Below are 25,412 nucleotides of genomic sequence, written 5' to 3' on the forward strand. Positions count from 1 at the left end.
TTAAATAGAATAGGATGACTTTTTACTTTTTCATTTGTAGACGTGGCGAAGTTCGGCCAGTAATGTCCACTCTACCACTTAACCACGAAATAATAGAATGTTAATTGATACACTAATTGATCACTAACACTAATTTAGATATTAGATTTGCAATCAATTAACTACGTAGAACAAGTTGCAGAAGCTCTTACCTTGTAGAACCATCCGAATTTGTCGGGAGAAGCCGGGAAAAGCTTTGGGAAGCGTTTGCTGAGGGTGTTCATTATTTTCAAAACGTTGTCGTCGAAGCCAGTAAATAGCAGCTCATCAACGCTTTTTTTTATCACAATGCTGTCTTCGATTTTGAGAATTGCATTTACGATTGTCTTTTCTATCAGTGAAAGTTTCGAGCACATTTTGCCTATAGTCTGGAAAAAATAATAATTTCAATTAACTGACTTTTCAATCAAATCCACATGAAATAATTATAACATTTCTTTCAAACTGGAACTGAGGTTTGATTCAACTGGATTCAATCCTATTCATCCATAATACTGCATTTCATCAAATTTAATAATAAACAATAGTCAAACCTGGGAGGGCAACTACAAACCTCAATGAATGCTGAATGCATTCTAAATTTAATAGAAAATGTTTCTTCTAGTTTATTTATCTCTGAAAGTGAAAATCGTTGATCTGAAAAAATCTTTACACATAACCTTACTCTATAGCGTGGTCCACGTTATAATGGCAGTGTTTGATGAGCAATGGTATAGCTACACTTGTCTATCATTCAACAAAGCAGATAGCGCTCTTTCTAGCTTTACTCTGTTGTCAGATCGTCTTTTGACAATGTAGAATTGATAATAAATTAACAAAATATTTCATTTTAATCATGAAACTTCATTATGAAATAATTGAAAAATATAATTTCATGCTCAATAAAATATGATTGATTATTTTAAACAGTTAATATTACATCAATAAACCTGTATAAGCTACCGTCTATAGAAGGCATTGGCAAGACAGAGGATCGGCAACGTTGTTCTTCTATCTTTCTCCACTACCATTATAACGTGGACCTCACTATAGGAAGTTTAGTGGGTAAATTTTTCGGAAATGAAGATGTTTAGGGATGCAGCCGGTTTCTTCTTTTCCATAGTTATAGTCAAGATGAATCAATATCAGTACATCAAAAGATACACAAATTGAGTAGTATATAGGTAAGTATTTAAGTGAATGTGAATTATGAAAAACATCGTCTGATATCTCATATTTCTACCTGATTCATGCATAAGGAGATTGAATAATAAACGAGAAATACCCCATTCTATGAAATTAGGAATTTTTAAAACCCCTTATAAACGCTCCAAGAATAAATTTCAGATGAGAAGTTTCCTCCTAGTTTTTAAAGAGAGAAACACATTTTCAAATGACTACTAACCATGAGAACAACATTCAAGTTTGTTACATTGTCAGTCAAATTTCCATTGGAAAGCTCAGGGTGAAAATTCCATCGATGTCTGTTGTGGTAAAACATCGTCGCATCGTCTTCCCATTTTATGTCTACTTTCGATCTGTGCTCACTAGAAAAAAAAACAATTAGAATAAACATAGAAGCTTGAAAAATATATAATCATTTCATCATAGAAAACCGAAAACTGTTAAGTGAGAAACACTAGAATGCAAGTTATGTAATTATAAGCTGTATAGAGTCCTTAAAAGTTGAAGCATTGGTTTGAGATGACAGATAAGTTTATTATATAAACAGTCTGAAGAACTCACACAAAGAAAACCTGTGAATGAGAATTTTTTTCAAGTGAACACAAAATACTGTTCAACTAGATACAGATATTTTAATTATTTGATGTGGAGTAATCGTAGAGTAGGATAAATCGCTTTCTTTTTTCTGGGAAAACCTTAGGAGTAGCTTAGGGTCAGGGTTGCTACTTCTTCCCATCCAGCTATATAATCAAACTTACATTCACCACCACAAATGCTTTTATAAATAGCGAGCAATCGAACAATATATTCTTCGATAACAAGAAAATCAAATCAAATAAAAAATCTTCTCTATTCCACGGTAAGTTAAATTATACAATGATAAATAAATAATATAAAATAGAAATAATAAAGTACTCAAATTGGGTTTTATATACATTATGGAATGGGCCTACACGAGCACTGAGGTCTGTACGTAGTAGATTCGAGTTGGGAATATCAAGTAATGAATCTTCAAGAAAGGGAAGTAGAAAGAAAGCCGAGATGAAGTCAATTGATCAATGATTTTAATTTCATTCAAATTATGGTCATCGTTTTGTATCGAATAGTGTATTTTGTATCAATAGTTTAGTAATAATTTATAATAGTTATTTTTTTATAATCATATTGATTATTTTTTCCTCTCTATCAATTCATTACATTATAAAATAAATACAGCATTGCAGGACGCGAACTCATAGCCCTTATTCATTCCCTGGGATTTCTTGGCCTGCTTAAGAAATAAAATCAATCCTAATATTAGTTGATATTATTTTCTATCTTTTATTTCTTAATTAAGTATTATTTTTTATATCTTATTTTACTATTATTTGAATTTTTATTGAATCCATTATTATAATTATTTAATTTTGTGATTGCTTGTGTTGTCTATGGAACTCTCCTCCACAAGCAGACTTTGTTTAGTCTTTGTGGAGGAATTCCGTAATATTGAGTTTTTTCTTCATGTTTCACTGTAAATACTTGAAGGAATAAGAAATATTTGAATTTGATCTTATTAATAAACGAAGGAATTGGCTTATTCATGTACGGGATAGGAGATACACGAATGACACATTATCACTCGTGAACTAATGAACTGATTAACTTGCAATTTTACATAAAGATTCTGAATTTGCCGAGGATGGATATAGGCTTATTTTTATTGCTATTAATCAATTGTTCTTATCTAACAATTAAAACAAATTTATATTTATTCAATTTGTGATTCAAATTTTACGTAACTATAAACGCCCAACTAAACCGAGCTTTCTCCAAGTGATTCCCTAGTGCCCGGTTGCAGAGTCGACAGATAACGTCGCCCATAGTTAACAGCGCGGACTTAACTATTTAACAGGCCAATTTCGTTGCAGAGACGTTTTGTTAGCTATTGCTCTGCCGATAGGTGACAGCGCGCCAACAAACAGGTTTTTCCGTTGCAGAGACGAAAAACCTACAGGCAGATGACGTCATCTGAGGATACCAATAACTAAAAGTGCTCTTTATTTAAATGCCCAAAATCGTGCTTATAAATCCACTATACATTCGCGCCAAGTGTATTTTAAGGTGATGTTGAGACTTGTTTGCATGTTTTAAAAGACAGACGAAAATGGTCATACATAATAGTTGATTACATTAGTAGCTTGAAGGAAGATGTAAAGCAATTTTCAATAAATTGTATAATTACATAAATTTGAATAATCATTCATTATTAAATTTAATAATAAGCACCGTATGCAGAGTCATTAGAAATATATCTTGTAAACTGATTGGTTTGCTTCCAAGATATATCAAAATGCCAGAAGGCAATGGAATAATTCTGGTCAAATTTTTTTTTATCAATATTATACAATAATAAATACACCAGTCACATATTTTACTTCTACCTCTAATTTTATTTTACTTAATTCATTCAATTAGCTATCAAAAAATCAAACTGGAATAAAACTAAATAAAATCAAACTGAAAATAATTTATTACAAATTATTAATAATTTATTACGATCTTGATTCGTAAACTCCAAGCATAAACAACACAATAAGCAGACAGCAGTTTTGTGATAAACAAGCGCCATGTTGTGACGTCATCCGACTGGAGGTTTGAAAGAACTGTTCACAGTGATTCCCTCTCCGTTGCCAATACATTAGTTGGATAGAAGCATACCACGCAAAAAGTGGTATGAGCAGCAGTGTGACTTATGTGTGTGCCTTATCAGAGCCTTAGCTAACAGGGGTCTGGCAAACGACTCTGCAACGAGCATCTATTTATGGGCGAGTTGTTAACTAATGGCTCTGTTAACTATGGGTGACTTTATGTAGCGACTCTGCAACCGGGCATAGATTAATTGGTAGCACACGCACAGTTCATGAATAAAAGGTTGCGGGTTCGAAACCAATGAAACTTTTAATCTGGAAATGTTAAACTGATGACGATAGTCCACGTAGTTTTGATAGGATAATTATTCCATTTACTTATTTTTCCTGGACATAAGGAGATTGCATTTTACAACACAAAATTTTCCCCAGTGCAAAGCACGGGTTACCTGCTAGTATTTAATGAAAGAAGGAAGCAAAGCAAACTCACCTGAAAACATATGGCCCAACTTGTTGCAGGATAGGCTTTTCTTTATATTTCAGCGTACGTTCATGATTTGTCCAATTGAACAGGTATATGTCTATGTACATTGGAATTGGTGTTTCTGACCACATTTCAAAGGTTTTGGATTTTTCCGAAATAGCCAGTTGCTGAAACATAAATTCATACATTTTTAAATCATTGTCAGAAATCAGTTCTAGAAGAAATTATACTCTCTTTAATGAAAGATTTTTTACTCTCAGTAAAAAAACAATTTTAAGTTTCATTCAGTCATTTCTTTCACCGTGGAACAATGAATTTTCAAATTTCAGATCGGTTATGACTCGGAAAAGCCTTTTTACTTGTGCTACTGATTTGAAAAATCTAGTCAGTAAGTTAAAACTTAACTCAACATGAGTTGAATAAGTTTGTAAGGGATCAAGAAATTTACAACTTGAAAGAACTTAGCCTAATAGAATCTAGAAATTATGAGACTTTATTGAAAACAGAAGCGATCAGTTGTTATTTAATGTGTTGTTCTTATAATCATCGTATTTATCATCGTATAAATAAGCAATTGAAATATTAATTTTTAATACGATCTTTCCGATTTCATTCTTGTTCAAAAGTACTCCAAATAATGCAGCTGACAAGAAAAATTCGATATAAATTAAATTTTACCGTTCATGGTAATAATAATATGAATAGTGGATAATATAGATCGACGATTTTGGTTTTGCTATTCAATATTCAATTGTTTTCTGCTATTAAAACAAAACTCAATTTCATTATGATTATAATGAAACAATAATGTGAGAAGCCTATTGTTAAAGTCTTTTAGTGCGGCTGAATGATTCAGTTACAAGGTTAAAATATATTCATATATTCTTGATGCAATATAATTTCATAAATTATCATTTGGTCAAACTACAACTACGATTATTGGAACTCAGTTTTGTATCAATAAATCTATACAATTCGAGTAAATTACATATTCTTCTATTATTAATTGAAAGTTGAGAGAGAAAAACAGACTGAGACTGTACTACGGTGCAGACAAGTCTCATTTTTGGATAAAGGTCAATTACCTCCTTGATCAAATCAAAAAAGGGATAGTATTTAAGCTGGGAATACTAAGAATGTCTAGAATATTTCTAAATCTCCACTTTCATAATTACACTGATTCATTTAAAATAAGATCACATGAAGCATGGAGCTCAATGAAGAGCCTAATAAATCTTGAGCATCAGATTAGTTAAAGTCTTAGACTAATAATTCATCATCTTCTAAATCTAAAACGTCTACACTTTAAATAATTTGAAACCTATTGATTCTATGATATGGTTCTCTCATCAAATGACATTGAATGAGCATTAGACGATTTCATTATTCTTCTTCTTGTACGGTGCTCCAGCCCATGGTGAGCCTTGGCCTCCGCAACTATCAACCTCCACGCATCTCTATCATTGAGTATGCCTCTCCATCCACTTACTACCAAACTCCTCACATCATTCAACACCTCATCCAGCCAACTATTTCTGAGTCTCCCTCATTGTCTTCTATTATGAAGCTTTTCCCGAATCACAATTTTAGGGATTGTGCTCGCGGTCATCGCCTCTTCGCATGACCCAACCTCCTGATTCTACACTTGAAATAATTTGAAGCCTATTGATTCTATGATATGGTTCTCTTATCAAATGACATTGATTTACATAGGACAATTTCATTATTAGAAGATTTTGAATTGAATTGAATTGAGTTTATTTCGCCAAATTATACATGATTATAATATTTAAAAAGGGCACAAAATGCAAGCAGCACAACGTAACAATTGTGTAAAATAAAACTTAAGACATCATGACCTAAGGAGTAATACAATAATTCTATACAATAATTATATTAAATTATAATAGTGATACATCTTATAATAAAGGATGATATCTATTAATAGTGTTATAAATAGAGAGCTTTAGACTATTATAGTTTATCCTTAGATCTGAGAAAATTGCACAGCTTAGCAAATCTGAACCCTAATAGTGAAATAATAATTGCCCACATAGGCCTAATGGGCCTGTTCGTGGGTCAATGAGTTCAGAACTGTATAATATTTATTATTCTACTGATAGTATTTTATGTTATTTAATAATAAATACACTCACACACACACACACACCCAGACACGTTGAATACGGAGCAATCACAATGGCATGGGATATATCCATGAGAAAAGGGTCTACACTTGACAGTCTGTTGACAAAGAGAGAGGGAGAGGGGGAAAGAAAGAGGAAATTAGGTAGGCCAATTTAGTGTTGGTAGGCAGATTGTAGCAGCCGCTCACATTGATCTACATCCATAATCTTCAGCCAGTTTGAGACGATTTTTTTGTATTTGGATATTGTATATATGCCCGGCTGACTAATTTCATGAGGAATATTATTCATAATGGTGTGACACAGAAATGATATATTCCTGTCGCAAACTGAGCGTAAGATATAATATGAGTAACAGTATCAACAGCAGTAAATGGAATATTTGTTGACAAATAAAACTATTCCATTCTTGAAATTAATAATAATAGTCTAGAAATACGGAAAGTATTTATAGAATGTAAATACAGTAGGCTATGTATGTTCACGTCAATTATTGATCCGACTCATAATCAAATCCTATTATTATCAATTGAGGAAGTTACCATAGAAACTCTCTCATTCTTGTTAATAAACTATTTCTATTACATGTTCACTCACTCGTTCTATCATGCAGCTATCATCACTTTCTCTTTCCGATTAGTGCACTAGAACAAAGTGATAGAACTCCCGCGATAAGCAGGAGTGAGCTATTTCTATTAGTATTTTCTATTATCACTGGCATTTGAAAACAAGATGGAACAATGCTTCATCAGTTCAGACGGTGGAAATCGTGATCAGAATTTGAACTTTCATATTTGTTCAAGATAAAAAGATATATAATGAATGGAAATTTTATTCTCGATAACAAAAGAATACATTCTAATACATAAAGTAAATAAGGGAAAATGATCATTTACAATAGTTTAGTGAAAAAATTGAAAGCAGACAAAAATGTATCTCATCTTATTGAGAATATTCTAAGAGATGTGGAAGCATTTTCCAATCAACTTGACTGAAAGTTTGGAATTCAACAGCTACTGTTAAAGGTGGGGAGTTCAAGAATGTCTTGGCTTGGGAACACTAATAGACCTAAACTTGACTATATTTTATTTATTTATTTATTTATTCAACAATGACAAAGTCATAAAATGATTGGAAATGGAAAAACAGGCTTATAGCCCTTACTATTCCATTCCCGAATTTTGATTGAAAATCAGTCCAAAGAAAGGTATGATTAGTCTGTAGTTTCAAACACAGATATTCATGGTCCCAAAATAATTACAAAAAATTTTGAATTTAGAATTTTTGATTGGAAACAATCAAATTTCAAGATTTATCACTTTTTTAATCCAATAGGCTGCTCGCTGTTAAGTTGCAAACTGTGTATGGAAAGTATACAAGTTGCATAAGTTGAATTTCAATATTCCAATTCAATGACTTTGCAGACGTCTAAGCAAACAAGAAACAAAGAGGTCGGAAATACGAAAAATGATATGCCTGGGGAATGTTGGGCTACACCAAGAAATTATTTATTCCTAATTATCATGGGATTGCTTTAAAACTATACAGTAAAATGTGAGGCTACAGGATTATATTATTTATTTCAGAAATAGTACAGGCTCAGCCTAGTTTTTCCTCCAATGTCATAATTATATTATTATTATTATTATTATTATTGTGTTTTATACAATAAATGAATAAATATCTGTCATGAAACTGAAGTTGTTTTGAAATTGTTCAGTCAAATCAAGAGTGACTAAGAAATGCGATGAAGATAACTCCGAATCTACAAAATAGTTGTTTTATTGAAAAAAAAAATAATCGAAATTCACATCCCAGACATAAAAAATGAACTCAGAGACCGCTTCTTTAAAAAATCTGTGTCAATTATTCTCGATACTTTATTGATTTTATGGCAAACAAGATTTCAAGGGAAAATTGTTATCTGCCTGTTTAGCCTCTTGACCTTGCTAGAGTTTGTAAATCAAGTCGAAAGCTCAGTAGCTTGGTCATTGTTCATTGGAAAGAACTGCCAATCATTTCCATGATTATACCAGCACAAACATAGCTAATTTGATCCACTTGGAATTCAATTTCCTCGGGTAATTGATTCATTGATTGACATGTCTGATAATTTTCCTCAAGCAATGCAAAGCAGTAGATCACGTTTAATACCTCTTTTGCATGTTTTATTGATTAGAATTTTGTTCTATGAATTGAGAGGTTAAAGTTTCATTCAAGTCATTGTTGAGTGCTGTATAGGCCTACTTCATTTGAACGTAAGCTTGTAACATATATATAACATTTTGTGATTCTTGAGATAAATAAATTAATTCAATTCAGAATAACTTTGCAAACAAAAGTTTTAAACAGTTTTCTTCTTCTTTCTCAGATACCCTTCTGCCTCACAGCGTAGGTAAAATTTTCAACAGTTTTCATCAGTTGGAAATAGCATATTAATTGTACTTTTGCAGACTTGAAATTATCAAAATAGGTCCTATTATCAAAACAAGTTTGCTATTTGAATATGTATTATGAATGAAAAATCAAGAGACATTTATGTACAATAAATAAATGAATTAAAATGCTTATGAAATAAAATATATCAATATGAGGAAATATCTTTTTTATTTATAATAAAAACCCAAGAATTTAAGAAGGAGATACAGTCATCTATCTGAAACACTATTTAAAAAATTTTTAATCAGAGTATTACGGTTAGAAAAACTTTAGTTGAAGGATGACCCAATTTGAGTAGTAAATATTCTTATATTAAAATACTATTTCGGGTCTTACTGATCCCCGAAAACTGTCTATATAATATTCATTTGGAGTAAAGTTTGGTTTTCATTGTTTAGGAAGAGTTACAGCAGACGAATATCAAGGTAGACAGTGAGTTATACAAGCATTGTTTACAATTTACAATAAATGCAAACTTAATTTAAAAAAACGATTTCGCAAAAGGAATACACACTGATAATGTTTAACAAAGAACTGCCTGTAGTTAAAATTCACTTCAAACGATCTACGTTTTCCATTCAACCAATGCTGACACTATAACTATAGCTAAATGAATTGTTTATCATGCAACTAATGGACAGGTTTCCTTATCAGTCAATATATTATAGAGATCTAGCTTTCTACTAATTCACTTCAATCTGTCAGCAATATTTGATTGGTTTTATTTGTAAGGAATGTTGATAGTTAGAGGTGAATCTCACTATAGCATGTAGGCCTATTACCCTACAATAAACTGAATTCTCCTTTAAAAGTAAGCCGGAAAGCATTCCATGCTTTTTATATGCAATGCAATTTATATACCTATAGTTGACTAAACAGTATCCTAAGTCTAATTGATTCAAGTATCTTATTACGTATAAGGAGTTGATAGAATCCAACCAAGTTAAGTTATGAGCACAAATACTCATAAAAAAGGGTCAAAAAGGTTATTTTAATGCCCGTAGAAAGTGATTTTTATAAGTAATTTTCATAAATAGTACTAACAAATATCATGACTGAATAAGCCCTAAAAAGTTACTAAATTTGATTTCAAGATAGAGTAATAAACCACTGTCTACTGGCAGTTGATAAAACAATAATTATGATTTGTTACTGAGGGTGATGCCCAGATGAGCTTCAGGTTTGTGCGTGGCTTATCTGACAGATGATGAGAGATAAGTGAACCTACAGCTTGAGGTGGGCTCCGAATTATTAAAAAAAGATAATATTTCAATTCGTTATGGTTAATTGTTAAATGGTTTTCTTCAATTTACAGAAACAACTGCAGTGATTAATAGTGACGTCTATTTTGTTTATTTAACATTGGAACAACAATTTATTGTTTTGAAGTCAAGACAGAAATGAAAATTGTATACTGAAGATAAGACGACCCAAGGCAGATGGGAAGTACAAAACAATTCTTTCAAGTGAAAATATTCTAGTAATTATTAGTACAACAACGAAATTGAGTTCATTAATCGTACCTATAATTGTCAGCCCCATGAATCCACGGTCCTTTTCACATCACAGGGAAAAACCTGATGTTATATCACTTATAGCACCATCAAATTGTCTTTTTCCGTTAGAGCTACTCTTGATTTAAAATAAAGATGAAAATCTAAGTACCCGTTTTTTAAATTGTTTACTTACAACATGTTCCGGCTATGATAATAACTTGATAATGGCATCATAGCCGAAACATGTCGTAAGTGAACAATTTAAAAAAAGTGTACTTCGATTTTTATTTTTATTTCCACTTAGAACACGTTTACAAAGACTCAGATGATGTATACATTTTCAATGAATAATACAAGAGACAAGTCATTTTTACATTTTAATGATTGTTCTAACGGTATCTTTACTCTATGGTAATACTAAACAACTATCACTCATAACCGGGACCGCTTTCTGACATTACATCCGTCTTCTGCACTCGAGTTTATTATTTACTAAAAGTTAGGTTCAATTTAGACTGGTATTTCGTTATAAGTTAGACTGGTATTTTGTAATGAAAGTGTTCCAAATCATGAAATATTCTAATATACCTACAAATTGTCCATATATCTGGTCATTAGTTTTCTCTTTACGAGTAGTTCGCTATTGAACAAATTTATATTATTAGTAAGAAGACCCTCTCCGGTGTTCACTGCAGAAGGTCCCTAAGTCAGCTAAGCTTGAAGCATTTCTAATTTATACTTATAATTGAATTAATTCTAGATAAAATAAGAAATCTGTAGCTTATTTAAAAGCCAGGTAATCGAATGGAAATTGAGTTGAGTGCTCATCATTTTTGTGAAGTATCAAGAATCAAACAATAATCAGCTTCTGCACAAGGTCACTGAAGAGAGCAGAGCCACCATTGAAGTAATTCAATATATCTGAGAATCACAAGTTGAATGACTTATTCAAGTGTTGATAGATAACACAAGCTGTGATATGTTTCGCATTGCTTCTGGTTTTAGAATACAGTTGAGACTTGATTTTGCTCTATTAATTATTCAATGCAAATGAAGGCATCTATATTTAGCAATACTTTGTAGGAATGTTGGGTTGTTGAATTAATTATTGAACAATAGGAGATTATGATTCATTCAACTCTTGCACTACAGATGCACTTTGCATCTATTACAGGAAGTTCAATGTGGAGATCACTGCTCATGTTCATGAGTCATACTCATGATTCATTATTGCATTTACTTTCGGATTCTCCGAATACAGATCACAACATTAAATAGTTCCATTGATCATTTTAAGAATAAATTATCGTTTTCATACCATTGAACAAAATCAAAAAACTATACCATGAATATATCAATATATTTTAAATATCCTAGCTTACCCTAAATTACCCTAATTCAATTAGCCAAAATTAGTCTTGTCTAGCTTCAAAGAAGGATAGGCTATTAGTGTTTTCAATTGAAAGAATCATCAATTATTCCAATGAAAATAAATAAAATATATACGTCGGCCTATATATAATTTATATACCGTACCACGTATTTGATAAAATCAAGACTTGAGTAGGTATATGAGTACATTTTTTTTGTTGCTTTACATAAAGTACATCAACAACGTGTATGCTTGAATTGTTTAAGTAACTATAATTGAGTGAATTCATTATCATCATCCTTCGTGCAAGAAAAAGGCTATTGCCTGTTCCGACTTACAAAAAGCTTATGGTGTTTTGAATTTAAGTAAGTTGGATGAATTTAAATTTCATACATATGGCATGCAGTTATTGCCATATCATACTTGGCCTTCCAATTGACCTTCTGCCTTCTGGTCTATAATATGATACCTGTAGGGGAAACCTTTAGGCCTCTTTCACACGATAGGAGACGTGCAACTTGAACACTGAACAGTGTTCACGTTTTTTTGTCGAAGTACATTGAGTCAAATCGTGTCTTTCACATGGTGACTCCTATCCAGGAACCTCGTTTTGTCACGTCTTTTCCCCTCGAGGCAAGCAGAGGCAAGATCTAACAACTATGCCGACGTTTGCTCAAAGTATATGACTCATCACTTTTTCTCAAAGTCTAACTTTCTTAAAAATATAGATAGAAGATTTCTGATTTCGGATTTGGATTCAGCGACCCCAAATTCTTTAAAGCGTAAGTCCCGTTTTCGAAAATATCCGAAAACAAGGAAGTTATGGCTGTTTTTAATAAAGCTTTCTATTATCATATAATTATACGGTAAAAACGAACAGGTACTGTACTATACAGTACGTAAGTAGGTATTATAATACAACTTACACTGTATTCGTGTAGGAAATTTGGTAGGTTATTTATCTTGATTTCTGAAAATACCCCAAAATAAGGGAGTAAGATAACTTTGAAAAACCAAAGTTTTCCTGCCGATTGAAGAAACATTAAAAATTAGTCTAAGACATATTATGTCTTAGAATAAAAACGTGTAACAAATATCAGATCACTATTCAAGCTATCAAGCTTTTCATAAATTTATTTGTCTCCTCATGGCAGAAGGTTTGCGCTCAACGTTTTCACTTAAACATTTCTATGATTAAATTGTGATAGAGAACATTATCGTATTGATCTTCTAAATCCAGTTACATGTACATCGATTTTTGTAAAATTGATTTTTTTACCGTTCCTATGAGTTCTAAGAATTCTATGAATTGTTTATACAGGTTCATCACAGGCCAGGCTGGTCTGAGCTATTCATGACTTTTTTCAGTATGCATTATCAACTCAGCAGTTCTAATACACAGACATCACTACTTGGAATGCCATGACATTTTCTATTCTTTCAATTCCTATTATTACCATAGATCGATTCAGATCAGCACAATGTTTATACTGTATGTTCATAATAGATTTTTCATAAATAAAAAAAATTCATATTTGTAAGTTTTCTTCATTGCTATACACTAATATTACTCTTTAACATAGTTATTCTTTTAATGATGCATTTTCATTTCTGTTTATTTCAATATCTCATTTGTATTTTCATCCTATTTTTTAGATAGGCCAGCCTTTAGCTGTGTTGTTCATCAATCACAGTCATTTTCATCAATTATTACTGTATGCTTTCTTCTTCAAGAAACAACATAGACTCATAAAGTAACATAAAATTGAAATGGACAAAATTGATGTATTAAAATATTATTTTACGAATGGACAGAGAGAAGAGTGGTTGAATACGTTTCAAGAGTAAATGTGTAAAATAATTTAAAACTTACTGTTCTCAAGACATTGTTGTATATGACGGGCCAAAGGCAGGCCATCATGAGTCCGACCACAAAAAATACACCACCAATTCCAAAGAAAATGGTCTTTTGTAAACAAATGTACAGCGTCATCTTATAGTTTGTTTCTTCCTGTCTGAAACAAAACAAGAAATTTGTTATTTATCTTTCAAAAAACAAATTAAATAGAGTACATGAAAAAAAAGTACAACACGATTATCTTTTTTCAGTGTGTACATGTGAGTGTGCACTATTGAGTTAACCCATTCTTCAACATAAATGTTGAAACTATATTTTATAGTTGAGAGTTGTCGAATTCCAGATTTTTCAACTAGGTAAGCTACAATCTATACTATAATAAAAAAACCTGGCTTATACACGTACGGGATAGAAAAATTATGTTTCACGCATCATCACAGAAGCTGTGCTTCTAGTGAAGAAGATTGTTTTAATTTCGGAACAAAATATTCAAATTTATATTTATTTTGCAGTTTTGAGTACTAATAAGAAGGAATTTTGTTATCAATTCGGATCTTAATCTTTCTAAATTAGAAATTAATTGTTTCGAGTGTTTGTGTTTTGTTTCAATGTGGAAATTATTGAAGAATTGGAAAATCGAACATAACCTTTATTTGGACAATTTATTTTATGAAATTTGGATGAAAAGAAGTTTTGGACTGCAGTCTGTTTCTTTGATTGTAAATGATAAATAAATAAATCACGTCTGAACTGATGGACTGATTTGTCTTGTTAACTTGAAATTTTCCTTTAATTCTTAATATTAACTGAGGATGATTATAGGCCAACTATCAATTCTTCAAGATTTCATTACGTCAAGTTTTCAGTTTATCAAGTTTTAAAATATACCCTAGCGGAGCACCGGTTTCCTGCTAGTATATATAATAATATTACGGATCATAATGATTCGGCGTTGACGCATCCACCACCAAAACTTTGGGGGGAGGGAGGTTAGTGGTAAGATTTTAGTACAGAAAAATATATAAAAGTCAAAGGTTATCCAGTTATGTCAAGCTCAACACCGCCGACTCTTGTCAATCTTGTAAACTATAGCCTAGTCTGAATGAAATAAGTTAAGACTTGGCTCTCCATCCAAAGAAATAACAGCGTTGTAAAAATTGTGTAAAATTAGTGCGACTTCCACGAATTTCTAATTTAACCACAGAATTGTATAAAGAATAGCTTCCCCAACATTCCAATAGTGCTAAATACGTTTCAGGATTGAAAGAATTTTTTTTATAAAATTGAAAACATGTTTTTTTTTTCAATATCTGAATAATTATGACTTGTCGATGTCGTAGCAATTGAAATTTTTGTACAAAATAACGGGGAAATTTTTCCTCTCAATCTCGGTGTCTAGATCATATATATCCAACCTTTAAGTTAGTTTGAAAAGATGAAATTGAATTTTTGATAAGCTGGGAACATTTTTTTGACCCAATAGCCCAGTCAACGAAGTGTTATAGAGGGAAAAGTTTGGAAGACAATTTTTGACCCCGCAGTTCTGTTGAGGGTGGTGAGAAGGTAAACATATCAAAAGTCCCCACCCCTACCCCCTGTGCTAAGGGGGTGGGGGTGGTTCAAAGGTACCATTTTTTTGTTTCTCGCATATAACTCGAAAACCATACATTTTACAGACATGACTATCCTATAAGAAATTGAAGCTTACATAATTTCCTACAATATTGATCTCACAACTTTTTCTATATCTCTTTTACTTTTCGAGATATCCGCTCTAAAAGATGTGACATTTTTTAAAAAACACATTTTCCCTCAATTTCTTGCTATTTTCGTTCTTATAACTTTTTGAATATCGATGAAAAAAATCCATGCTGATCATGAGCTTATAGAGCATTAATTCTCTTTAATTTGATGTATAATTTCACAAGTTTACGCACATCCCCACGACTGTTGCAGCAGCTTCAGTGTTGAGTGTAAGATCTTCATGCAAAAATAGACCAATTGACAATGGAATTTGGAGAGAATGGTTTGAACACAATTTTTGACTTTGCAGCTTTGTTGGGACCAGTTAGGGGGTGAACATATCAAAAGTCCCCATCCCTACCCCTTGTGCTGAAGAGATGAGGGCAAATCTACTGTGAGCATTTATTTTTATGATGCATTGTTGGAGAGTTGAAGGCCCTGAAACATCAAAAAATAGGATTAAAAACTGTTATTTCAACAATTTTACACTTTTAAGATCGTATATCTCGAAAACTGTTGGAGATATCACAAATCACCACAGAACAAATATTGTAGAGAATTTATCAAGCTTAATTTCTGAATAGTTAGTTTTGTCGGTTGAACGCATTTTTCTCAATATATCAGCGTGTAAGCAAAACATAGAAAAATGCAACTTTTAGACCACCCTCATCTCTTCAGCACAAGGGGTAGGGATGGGGACTTTTGATATGTTCACCCCCTAACTGGTCCCAACAAAGCTGCAAAGTCAAAAATTGTGTTCAAACCATTCTCTCCAAATTCCATTGTCAATTGGTCTATTTTTGCATGAAGATCTTACACTCAACACTGAAGCTGCTGCAACAGTCGTGGGGATGTGCGTAAACTTGTGAAATTATACATCAAATTAAAGAGAATTTAATGCTCTATAAGCTCATGATCAGCATGGAGTCATGTTTGTAAAATGCATGGTTTTCTAGTTATATGCGAAAAACCAAAAAATGGTACCTTTGAACCACCCCCACCCTCTTAGCACAGTGGGTAGGGGTGGGGACTTTTTATATGTTTACCTTCTCACCACCCTAAACAGAACTGCGGGGTCAAAAATTGTCTTCCAAACTTTTCCCTCTATAACACTTCGTTGACTGGGCTATTAAGTCAACAAAATGTTCCCAGCTTATCAAAAATTCAATTTTATCTTTTCAAACTAACTTAAAGGTTGGATATATATGCTCTAGACACCGAGATTGAGAGGAAAGAGTTCTTTGAACCACCAAACATTAAAACCGTACCGGTATGCAATAATAAATTATTGTGAGAATCATTTTATGTGATAAATGCCGTGACTTTAGACTTCGTTTGATTCAAATTCGGTTGATGTGAACCCACATTTAATGACGGTACCTAACCAAAATAAGTCGTATGTTGTGGTTTTATTGTTGAACAAAAAAATGTTCAAATTATTCACTTTACCAACTGACGACGGTAGTTGTACTGACGTAAGTATAATAGTAGCCAAATGATGAACATCAATAAAATGAACATTGTTTAGAAGAGAAAGTCTGTCTTTGTCTTACCTTAAAGAGTGAAAACTATAACGTACCACCGAACTTGTCAAGCTCTTCCAATAATAATGTTTCAACGTTTCTACTCAAGTAGATCTAATCTGAATAGTTTCAATACAATAGTCAGAGGAAATACAAGTTTGTGAAATTGAACTTTGTACTGTTTATTTTAGCATGACTAACTTTTGGTCACATAACAAACCACTAATACATAATATTTTCATTTCACTATATGACAACTTTCTTTATGATACAGTACACTGTCAAAGTAAAAGAACCAGCGTGTTACAAAGAACAAACTGAAAAGTCTACTAATTACAGTAGAAAGAAGATTTATGAAGCAATTACAAAACATTCAAGTGTCTGCATGCACACCAGCTGATAAAAGAAAACAGTGGTTCATGAAGCGGAACATTCGAGTGGGAGATACATAGAGAAGCCTTCAAAGCATCACAAGCTAATGTCAGATAAGTCAAAGTGAGTCGACGAAAATTTTCATTCAGGAAAAAGCTTGTCGACGGCAGAGTGGTACAAGAAGTTATATTATAGTGAGGTCGGGGGCGCGACAGTCGAGACCGACGACATTCGAGGCCTACGAATACGACGAGGTCGTAGGCCTCGACTGTCGGGAGTGTACGAAAATTAGAGTGGCCTCAACTGTTGCCTAACGCAGGCGACATTTGAGGCCACTTTTTCAGGAGTCCTCTCCCGTCGTAGGTCTCGACTGTCGGGGCTGTACAAAAATTAGAGTGGCCTCAACTGTTGCCTAACGCAGGCGACATTTGAGGCCTCTTTTTCAGGAGTACTCTACCGTCGCTGGCCTCGAATGTCGCTGGTCTCGACTGTCGGGCCTGTACAAAAATTAGAGACTCGCTTGCAGCAGGCAAGCCTACATCCTACTGCGATTCCAGACAAAATACATTTTATAATGATTATAACTTCTGATTTGTTGAAAACAAAATAATGGAAACTTCCTTCATAAAAAAAAGCATATGAACATTGAAGGTAGATAGTGCTTATCCTTGAAGGATTTTCAGAACGATCATCTTTGTGAAGAATTACAGCTTAATCAGTCAAGTATTTCAAGCGTGATGAGCTCACATACAGACAGAAAGACACACACCATCTCGTCTTATAGATGGATAGAAGATAGATAAATATTTATATTTGTCAATGAAGGAGGCATAATGCAGTAGTAATGGATTCCCATTACTTAAAAATATGTTAAATTATTTATAATTTCAAATCAATTATACGACTTGTGTACTAAAGTATTTTGATAGAAAGAAGAAAAAAATGGCGGCTGAGAATTGTTTGTCTACTTTTGTAGACAAAAGTAACTGTCAAAAGTAGAAATAAAATATTCTGGCAAACGGACAACATTGCAAAGCTAGAGAGAGATAGCGCTATCTTTTTTGTTGTATGATAGAAAAGGACAGCAACAGTAGCCTATTGCAAAGCTAGAGAGAGATAGCGCTATCTTTTTTGTTGTATGATAGAAAAGGACAGCAACAGTATTGTCAATCGTACTCTGCCATTATAACGTGGACCTCACTTTAGTAGTTCTGTGAACAGTAGACCTCGCGCAAAAATAAACCACATCCTCTTAAACTGTCTGTATGTCATGTCAGCGAGATATCAGTGTGAAAACGGCTAATGGCTGTTGGGGTTGGTGTGTCAAAAATGCTAACATCTTAAGCTAATCTCCTTCAAGACATATATCGCTGGCCCGCAAGAAAAGTGACACAACTCGAAAAAATCAATTTTCGTTTTATTCCACAAATGGGACTGGTTCAGTCATATCTTGCAACAGAAAAAGAGTCACAAATGTAGTTACACTAGAATGAGCGATATGTCGCAATGCCTCCAGCAAGAATCGCATGTGATAGCTCATGAAATGAAAACTGACACAACTCAATGCAGAGCTGGCCGGGGTGAGTGCAAAATGCTTCTGGAATACTGTCACATAACTAGTTGTGACGTTTTTCTTGTTTGGAATAGTGTAAGTTTTGATATACACTCTCTTCTCATCTTAAATTGCAACAATAATAATAATCTCAATCATAATTTATTTTACATTCCATCATCAATAGAGTAGCTTACACTTGAACTTAGATCGCTTACACTTTTTGACAACTAGCTTGTCTTGCTGCAAAAATTGACCCAGAATATTGGCATCAGGTGTACCTAAGTTTGCTTTGATTTGTTAATAATGTGCACTATTATTACAATGTACAATAATAGACAATAGTAATAATCATCTTCACTTCAGGAATTGGGATTTTACATGGTAAAATAGTACCTACTATAATATTATGAGTACCTATAATAATAGTGTGTAAAATGTTGTACTATAAATGAAAGTGACTATACAATTGCTGTATGCTGATGTTCCATCAGATCTATAGGAATAAATCAATCAATAATGCTTTGTCAAAATGACTAGGGATAAACTACAGGATTCCAACAATCTGTTTTTAATTTCCATTTTTGGAAAATTCAATAATTTCAAAAATGATGTCACGTGGAAGACTAATGTTACAGCTTGTCCTGACTGGGAACAATGTCCAAACAAGTGATAAGGCGGAATATACAGACAACTTGATTACTGCAGAAAAAATATTGACAACAGTGACTTTCCCCATCACACAGAATATAGACCTTATGTTCTGCATGACCCCCAAAAAACACAATTCTAAAACTGCAAAACCCTCAAAAAAGTATGGAAAAAAATGTTTGAACAGACAAGCTTGGGTGAAAGAAGTATCAAAACGCCAACCTAACAGCGGTGAGATGTACTACGTCTCATCTTTGAAGTCAAAAAAACGATTCCGACAAAACATTGCTTCCAAGTTGTACACAAAAGTGCAGATTCTAGTGCAGTAACAAATTCATGGAGGATGATCGGATGATCGAAAACTACTTTAAATTACTTATTCAGCACTCAGTGAGTTGGAGAGACAAGCAGTACTCCCAAACAACAGCAATAAGAATCACACAATACTGATCGACTATAGTGAGGTCCACTTTATAATGACAGTATTTGATCAACTTTGGTTTTGCTATCCTTGTCTATCATTCGACAAAGTCGGTGGTACTATCCTTTTCTAGGTCCAACACGATGCCAATCATGTTTTTGACAGTGTAGAAATATAATTAATCAATGCAGAGAATCAGCATCACTATTCCTCTATCTTTATCCACTGCCATTATAACGTGGACCTCACTATAGTATAAACTATGCATTTTATCTTCACAAGATTTATTTCGATTTGATACGACTGAAATAAGATCTTCCAATTCCATATTCTAGATACCATTCATATTCTATGATACAATGAAAATTATGATACAATAATCCAGTTCTATCATGTTTAGTAGTGACAACTCTGTGTTCTTAAGACTGAGAAGTTCCTACTTCTAGTATTTTATTGTAAGGAGATTGAAATTTATTAATTACTTTGATATTTACTTTAATCTACTTTATATTGAGATTAATTATTATTACTTTATTAATTTTTTCCATTGTACTCTTCTTTACCCTGAAACTTACTTTTCCCTTGAAATTATTTCTTATCTTTCTAAATAATTAAGAAAAATGGAAATAGAATAAGAAATCCAAGATAATAACTATTTATTACTAACAGTTATTCATTTCTTTTTATCAACATTCATTTGAATAAGCAATTTTAGTTTGTAATATTCATAAGTACAGTAACTTCATGTTCCTAATAATTATAATTAAATCTATAGACTCTTGAGAGAAAACTTCAGGGAGCATTTTCACAAATTTGGTTATTAAAAATATTGTATAATTTTTACAGTTCTTTTTGTTGCACTCCTATGAAACCAATGGATCCCCATCCTTGTAAGGATCTATTACTGGTACATAAAATTTTAATTATGTCGTTTTAACTTGAGATAATCCACATCAGTGCATGTACTATTTTGAGAGGTGTATTGTCTAGATTACAAGAAAAATGTCACAACTCAAATTTGATCATATTTTTTATGATGAGGTGTGTAATTATAAAAATATCTCCCTATAAATTCTTTGTTGTCATTCTTAAGGAAGTTATGCAGACATTGGTGTATTTGGGATCAAATTTGGATCAGAATGAAAAGATTTACAGGATGTTGAAAAAATGAAAACTTTTTGATATATATTTCATATTATATATATAATATATATATTTATGATTGGAACTGTACACAGAACGTACAAACTGTGTACAGTTCCAATCGTAAATTGTTCCATCATGTGACTAGTGCAAAATGTTCCCATGGACCGCCATTTCAAAATCGTTGGTTCAAGCTTCTGGCATGCACTTATCAAGTTGATTTACACCAAAATGTGTCATTTACTAGCTGCGTGAATGAAGAAAGGCTGTTTTACAAACCTACCATCTAGAAAAGTGTGCATTTCTTTCATTCCATGACTCTTAAATTTTCTATAGAGAAAAATTCATTCAATGAATGGCTATGAAACATCATTTTGTTGGTTATGTATTATATGGCTATGCTATGGTAAACAAACAAACTATCAGCCTATGCGCAGAGAAGCAAGCAGACTACAATCATCTACCAATGAGAGCTGAGATAGTTGGAACTGTACCAGGCCCGACAATTTACACACTTTGACTGTGGGGCAGGAACTTGGAACTGGAACTGATTTCTGGTACAGAATCTGTCAAATTTCTTCCCATGGGACACAATCCCATTTCTTATTTCTTTATTTTGCATAATTACTGCGAGGAGATTCTTATCTTTGAACTCTTCATCTCTTTTGGCATATTTGTTGTTAGTGGTTCATGTTGGCATTGGTTTTTGCCGTGATCCCGTTTTACGTTTTGCTCTGACTCACTTCCTCCTTCTGTTTTGTTAAAAAATGGCTTCAACTAGTTCAACTTCTACGCCTTGCTTGGATCTTGTGAAAAATGTTCATTTTTCATTCCCTTTTTAAATATGTAGCCTTTCAGCATTATAAAAATTGTTCTCTTATGTTTTTTGATTGTTCAAAACATCATTCCCAGTTTTAAAGTGCTTCCTGCTCAGTTTAGTTTGCATTTGCTTTGAGTTGCAACGTGCTCATGTTGACAAGGAAATTCTTAACTTCTTCAAAGTTTTCATCAACTTCTTCATCTCGAGGATTGTACTAAATCTATTTCCTGCTTTATTCACGTTGGATAAAGGGGATCTCTACTCATCAAATTCATCATCTTGTGGAGTCTACTTCCAATCCTGTCCTTATGCGGTTAAGGAAGGGTCCTTCTGCTTACCTTATTCATGGGAATATTCTACTCTTCGAAGTCTTCTGTCCAAGTCGCACGCCAAACATCTGCTGTAGCCAACTTCACTTCTGAGAAGCATTGAGCTGTATCCACTGTTCCAGATACTGGGAGATACCATTCATGTCAAGTTTTTTAATTCTTTTTATTCACATATTTGAGTATTTAATAAGGATTCATTCAGTCCCTTTTTTAATCATTTGTTCAACCTTTACTATTTATGTTAGGTTATGTCCTCCAGTTTGAGATCTTGATCATAGCTTGTCAAGTACAGTCTACATACAAGTATTTTTGACTAATGAATGATTTTTTCTATTCCCGGCTTGTCAATTTTTTCTATTCCCGGCTTTGTCAACTCAATATCATTGATTATCTTGTCTAGTCCATGATAAATGACTAAACATGAACAAATGTATTCTTTAACTCTTGATTGACCTATGTCAAGTTGTTAGGCTGCTTAATATTTTTGTAACCTCACTTTCATTTTATTGTTTTTATTATCTTCAAGTATTCAACTTGAGTTACTTCTTAGTAATCAATTCTTAGTTATTTTTTTATATTTTTGGATCTGCATTTGAAGTTTAGGTGTAATTTCAGTTTTGAAATTTCATATCTTTATCCAATTTTACATTTTTAGGCTAGCTATTAACCTAGTCTTTTCTCTTTCTCACCTTCCTTCAAAATCACATTTCTGTAATTACCATTTGAAATATCTGTGTTTCAATAATGAAACTTCAAATTTGTACACTTCATGATTATTATTAATTCACTCCGGATTGTTTTAGGTTCACAGACAAACATTTGTTTAATCCTGGTTATTGTTATGGTATACTATTTTCAATAATCTTTCTTTTAAATTGATTTATTTTTCTTAGCTTCAACCTTTAAATTTTCAGTAATTTAAAAATTCCTTTAAAATTCCTGTAATAATTTTTTATTGAGCTCTTCTCAGTGTCATTTTCAAATAATTTGCTATTTTTCTATTATTTTAATTTTTTAAACTTCATTGTTTTCTTGGTCTGACATCAGATATAATAATTGTCAACTTTTTAGAAATTGTGGATTTAAGTTTCAATTTAATAGCACTCTTAAGCATTTTGCACTTTACCTTTTGTTCTCTAAGAATTTCTTATGAAATTTTTATTACTTGTTGTTGGTTATTGTTTTAATTACAATATCATTCATATATTTTTTGATTATCTATTGTAATTAATTCCACCTGACTTATATTTTTTACCTTTTTCAATAATTGTCTTTTGAGCATTAAAATTGCTTATTCAACTACTTTGGTGTTGACAACCTTTTTTCCTTTTATCTACAATCCCTTGAGCTACCAAAGGTGCCATCTACCCTTTTGCATGGACAAGCTATTGGCCAAGGCAAGTGCATGCACAAGGGTGCATCGGTATTTATTATATTGATTTACCTGTCCATCTATTCTAATAATATTAGCCTTTCAATCATTTTCTCTATCTTCATTCATTTATACAGTCCACTAGTTTTGGGCAGAAAATTCAATAGTACCAGCATTGAACATTCTCTACACAAGGCAGAGAGTCGGCTACACTGTTCTCCTATCTTTCTCCACTGCTACATATACTACATCTGCAGTACTGTTTCATAACGTGGACCTCACTATATTTTTATAATAGGCTAATATAATAATTTTGATAAGGCACAATATCAAGAACAACAAAACATGTATCTTCAAAATGAAAACCTACAAAAAACTAAACAATATAAATTATGCTGTCCTCAGTTACAGCTAAAAAAAATTCAGTAACCCTAGAAGAAACAAAAGAATATTGGTGGATAAAACAAAACAAAAAAATAATAAGGTGGACCATTGGTCCACCTGTTGAATAAGAGTCAAAAATGTTCCATTGTAAAAATGACAAAATATTTTCCTTTGTTCTCAACAGCAACTATAGGTGAATTCAAAATATTAAACATATCACCCAGCCAGATGATTCTACAGCTTAAAGTGAAGTCCACGATATAATGGCAGTGGAGGAAGAAAGATAGAACAATGTTGTCGATTCTCTACCTTCTATAAAGAATAGCTAATACCGCTATATCTCAAGTAATATTTACTGTTCATTCATGTTTTAAATAATAAATTATATCTTATTCGTAAAGAAAATATTCAATGATTAAATAAGGAATTTTTATAATTGCGATTAAATATCTTGTCAATTTTATTTCTACATTGTTTAAAAGTGATCTGGCAACGATGTGGAGCTAGAAGAGGATACCGCTATCTGCTTTGATGAATTATAGCAAGACCAATGTTAATCAAATACTGCAATTATAACGTAGACCTCACTATAAAGAGATCCTGCGACAACTAATGGACACTCAGTCCACGTTAATATTGTCCCCGTGTGCAGGCTTATTGGCTATCATTCTCTTTAAGCCAGATCAAAAGCCACATCCAAGGTGACCTAAGAATCATAAATACAGCCACCCACCAACAAGGAAGAGCTCCCCCCCTACATATTAAATTTATCTTAATTGACCGAACGTAGTGAGATCTATGTTTCAACTCGGATTTTCTTTTGTCTGTCTGTATGTAACGTGATTACAGCCAAACACGTTGATAGAATTCGATGAGATTTGGCAGGAATATTCCTTTTTCAACTGCGCGTCGAACCGTCGATGTATACATTTTTGAAATATTTTGCATTTCAAGGATAATATGAAAAGAAAAGAAATTCCTCCATACTCTGATATCACTATACAGGGTCCTAAAAGTCCGAGAACTGCTTAATATCTCATACACAAAGGTAATTTGACGGTGGGTGTGATTGGGGATCCTACTCAAATTGAAAATACTACTTTACAATGACTTTGAAAATATGGTCCGCCATCTTGGATCCGCTATGTTGAATGCAACTTTTTTTTTAAATGGGAAGGTGGTCATGAGATACATGATTTTGATATGGAATTTCGAGAAAAAATGAATGGCGAAAGCCCCACATCGATATCTCAAACCGTTTAGAAGATATTCACATTATTAATCAATACCATTCAAATCAGAAATGAAATACATAAGTGGTATTGATTAATAATGTGAATATCTTCTAAACGGTTTGATATATCAATGTGCAGTTTTTACCATTCGTTTTACCTTGAAATTCCGTATCGAAATCATGTATCGCATGACAACCTTTCTATTTAAAAAAGAAGTTGCATTCAATATGGCAGACCAGAT

At 32.6% G+C, this 25,412-nt stretch overlaps 1 protein-coding gene across 5 annotated transcripts in view; it reads right to left on the reverse strand.

Moving 5' to 3' along the window:
• LOC111055318 (protein croquemort) overlaps positions 1 to 25,412 on the reverse strand; it is a 58,180-nt gene that overhangs the window by 23,452 nt on the left and 9,316 nt on the right. For 2 of the 5 annotated variants that reach the window (XM_039427815.1, XM_039427813.1), the window contains exons 1-5: positions 16,923 to 17,329; positions 13,642 to 13,783; positions 4,321 to 4,481; positions 1,424 to 1,565; positions 192 to 407 (exon numbers count right to left, since the gene is read on the reverse strand). In XM_039427815.1, the coding sequence (XP_039283749.1) occupies positions 192 to 407; positions 1,424 to 1,565; positions 4,321 to 4,481; positions 13,642 to 13,761 (639 nt within the window). In that variant the 5' untranslated portion in view covers positions 13,762 to 13,783; positions 16,923 to 17,329. Of the gene's footprint in view, positions 1 to 191; positions 408 to 1,423; positions 1,566 to 4,320; positions 4,482 to 13,641; positions 13,784 to 16,922; positions 17,330 to 25,412 lie in introns of those variants that run through there. The other 3 variants (XM_039427811.1, XM_039427812.1, XM_039427816.1) reach the window with 2 other exon arrangements.

Source organism: Nilaparvata lugens, chromosome 5, assembly GCF_014356525.2.
Source record: "Nilaparvata lugens isolate BPH chromosome 5, ASM1435652v1, whole genome shotgun sequence".
Taxonomy (NCBI): Eukaryota; Metazoa; Arthropoda; class Insecta; order Hemiptera; family Delphacidae; genus Nilaparvata; species Nilaparvata lugens.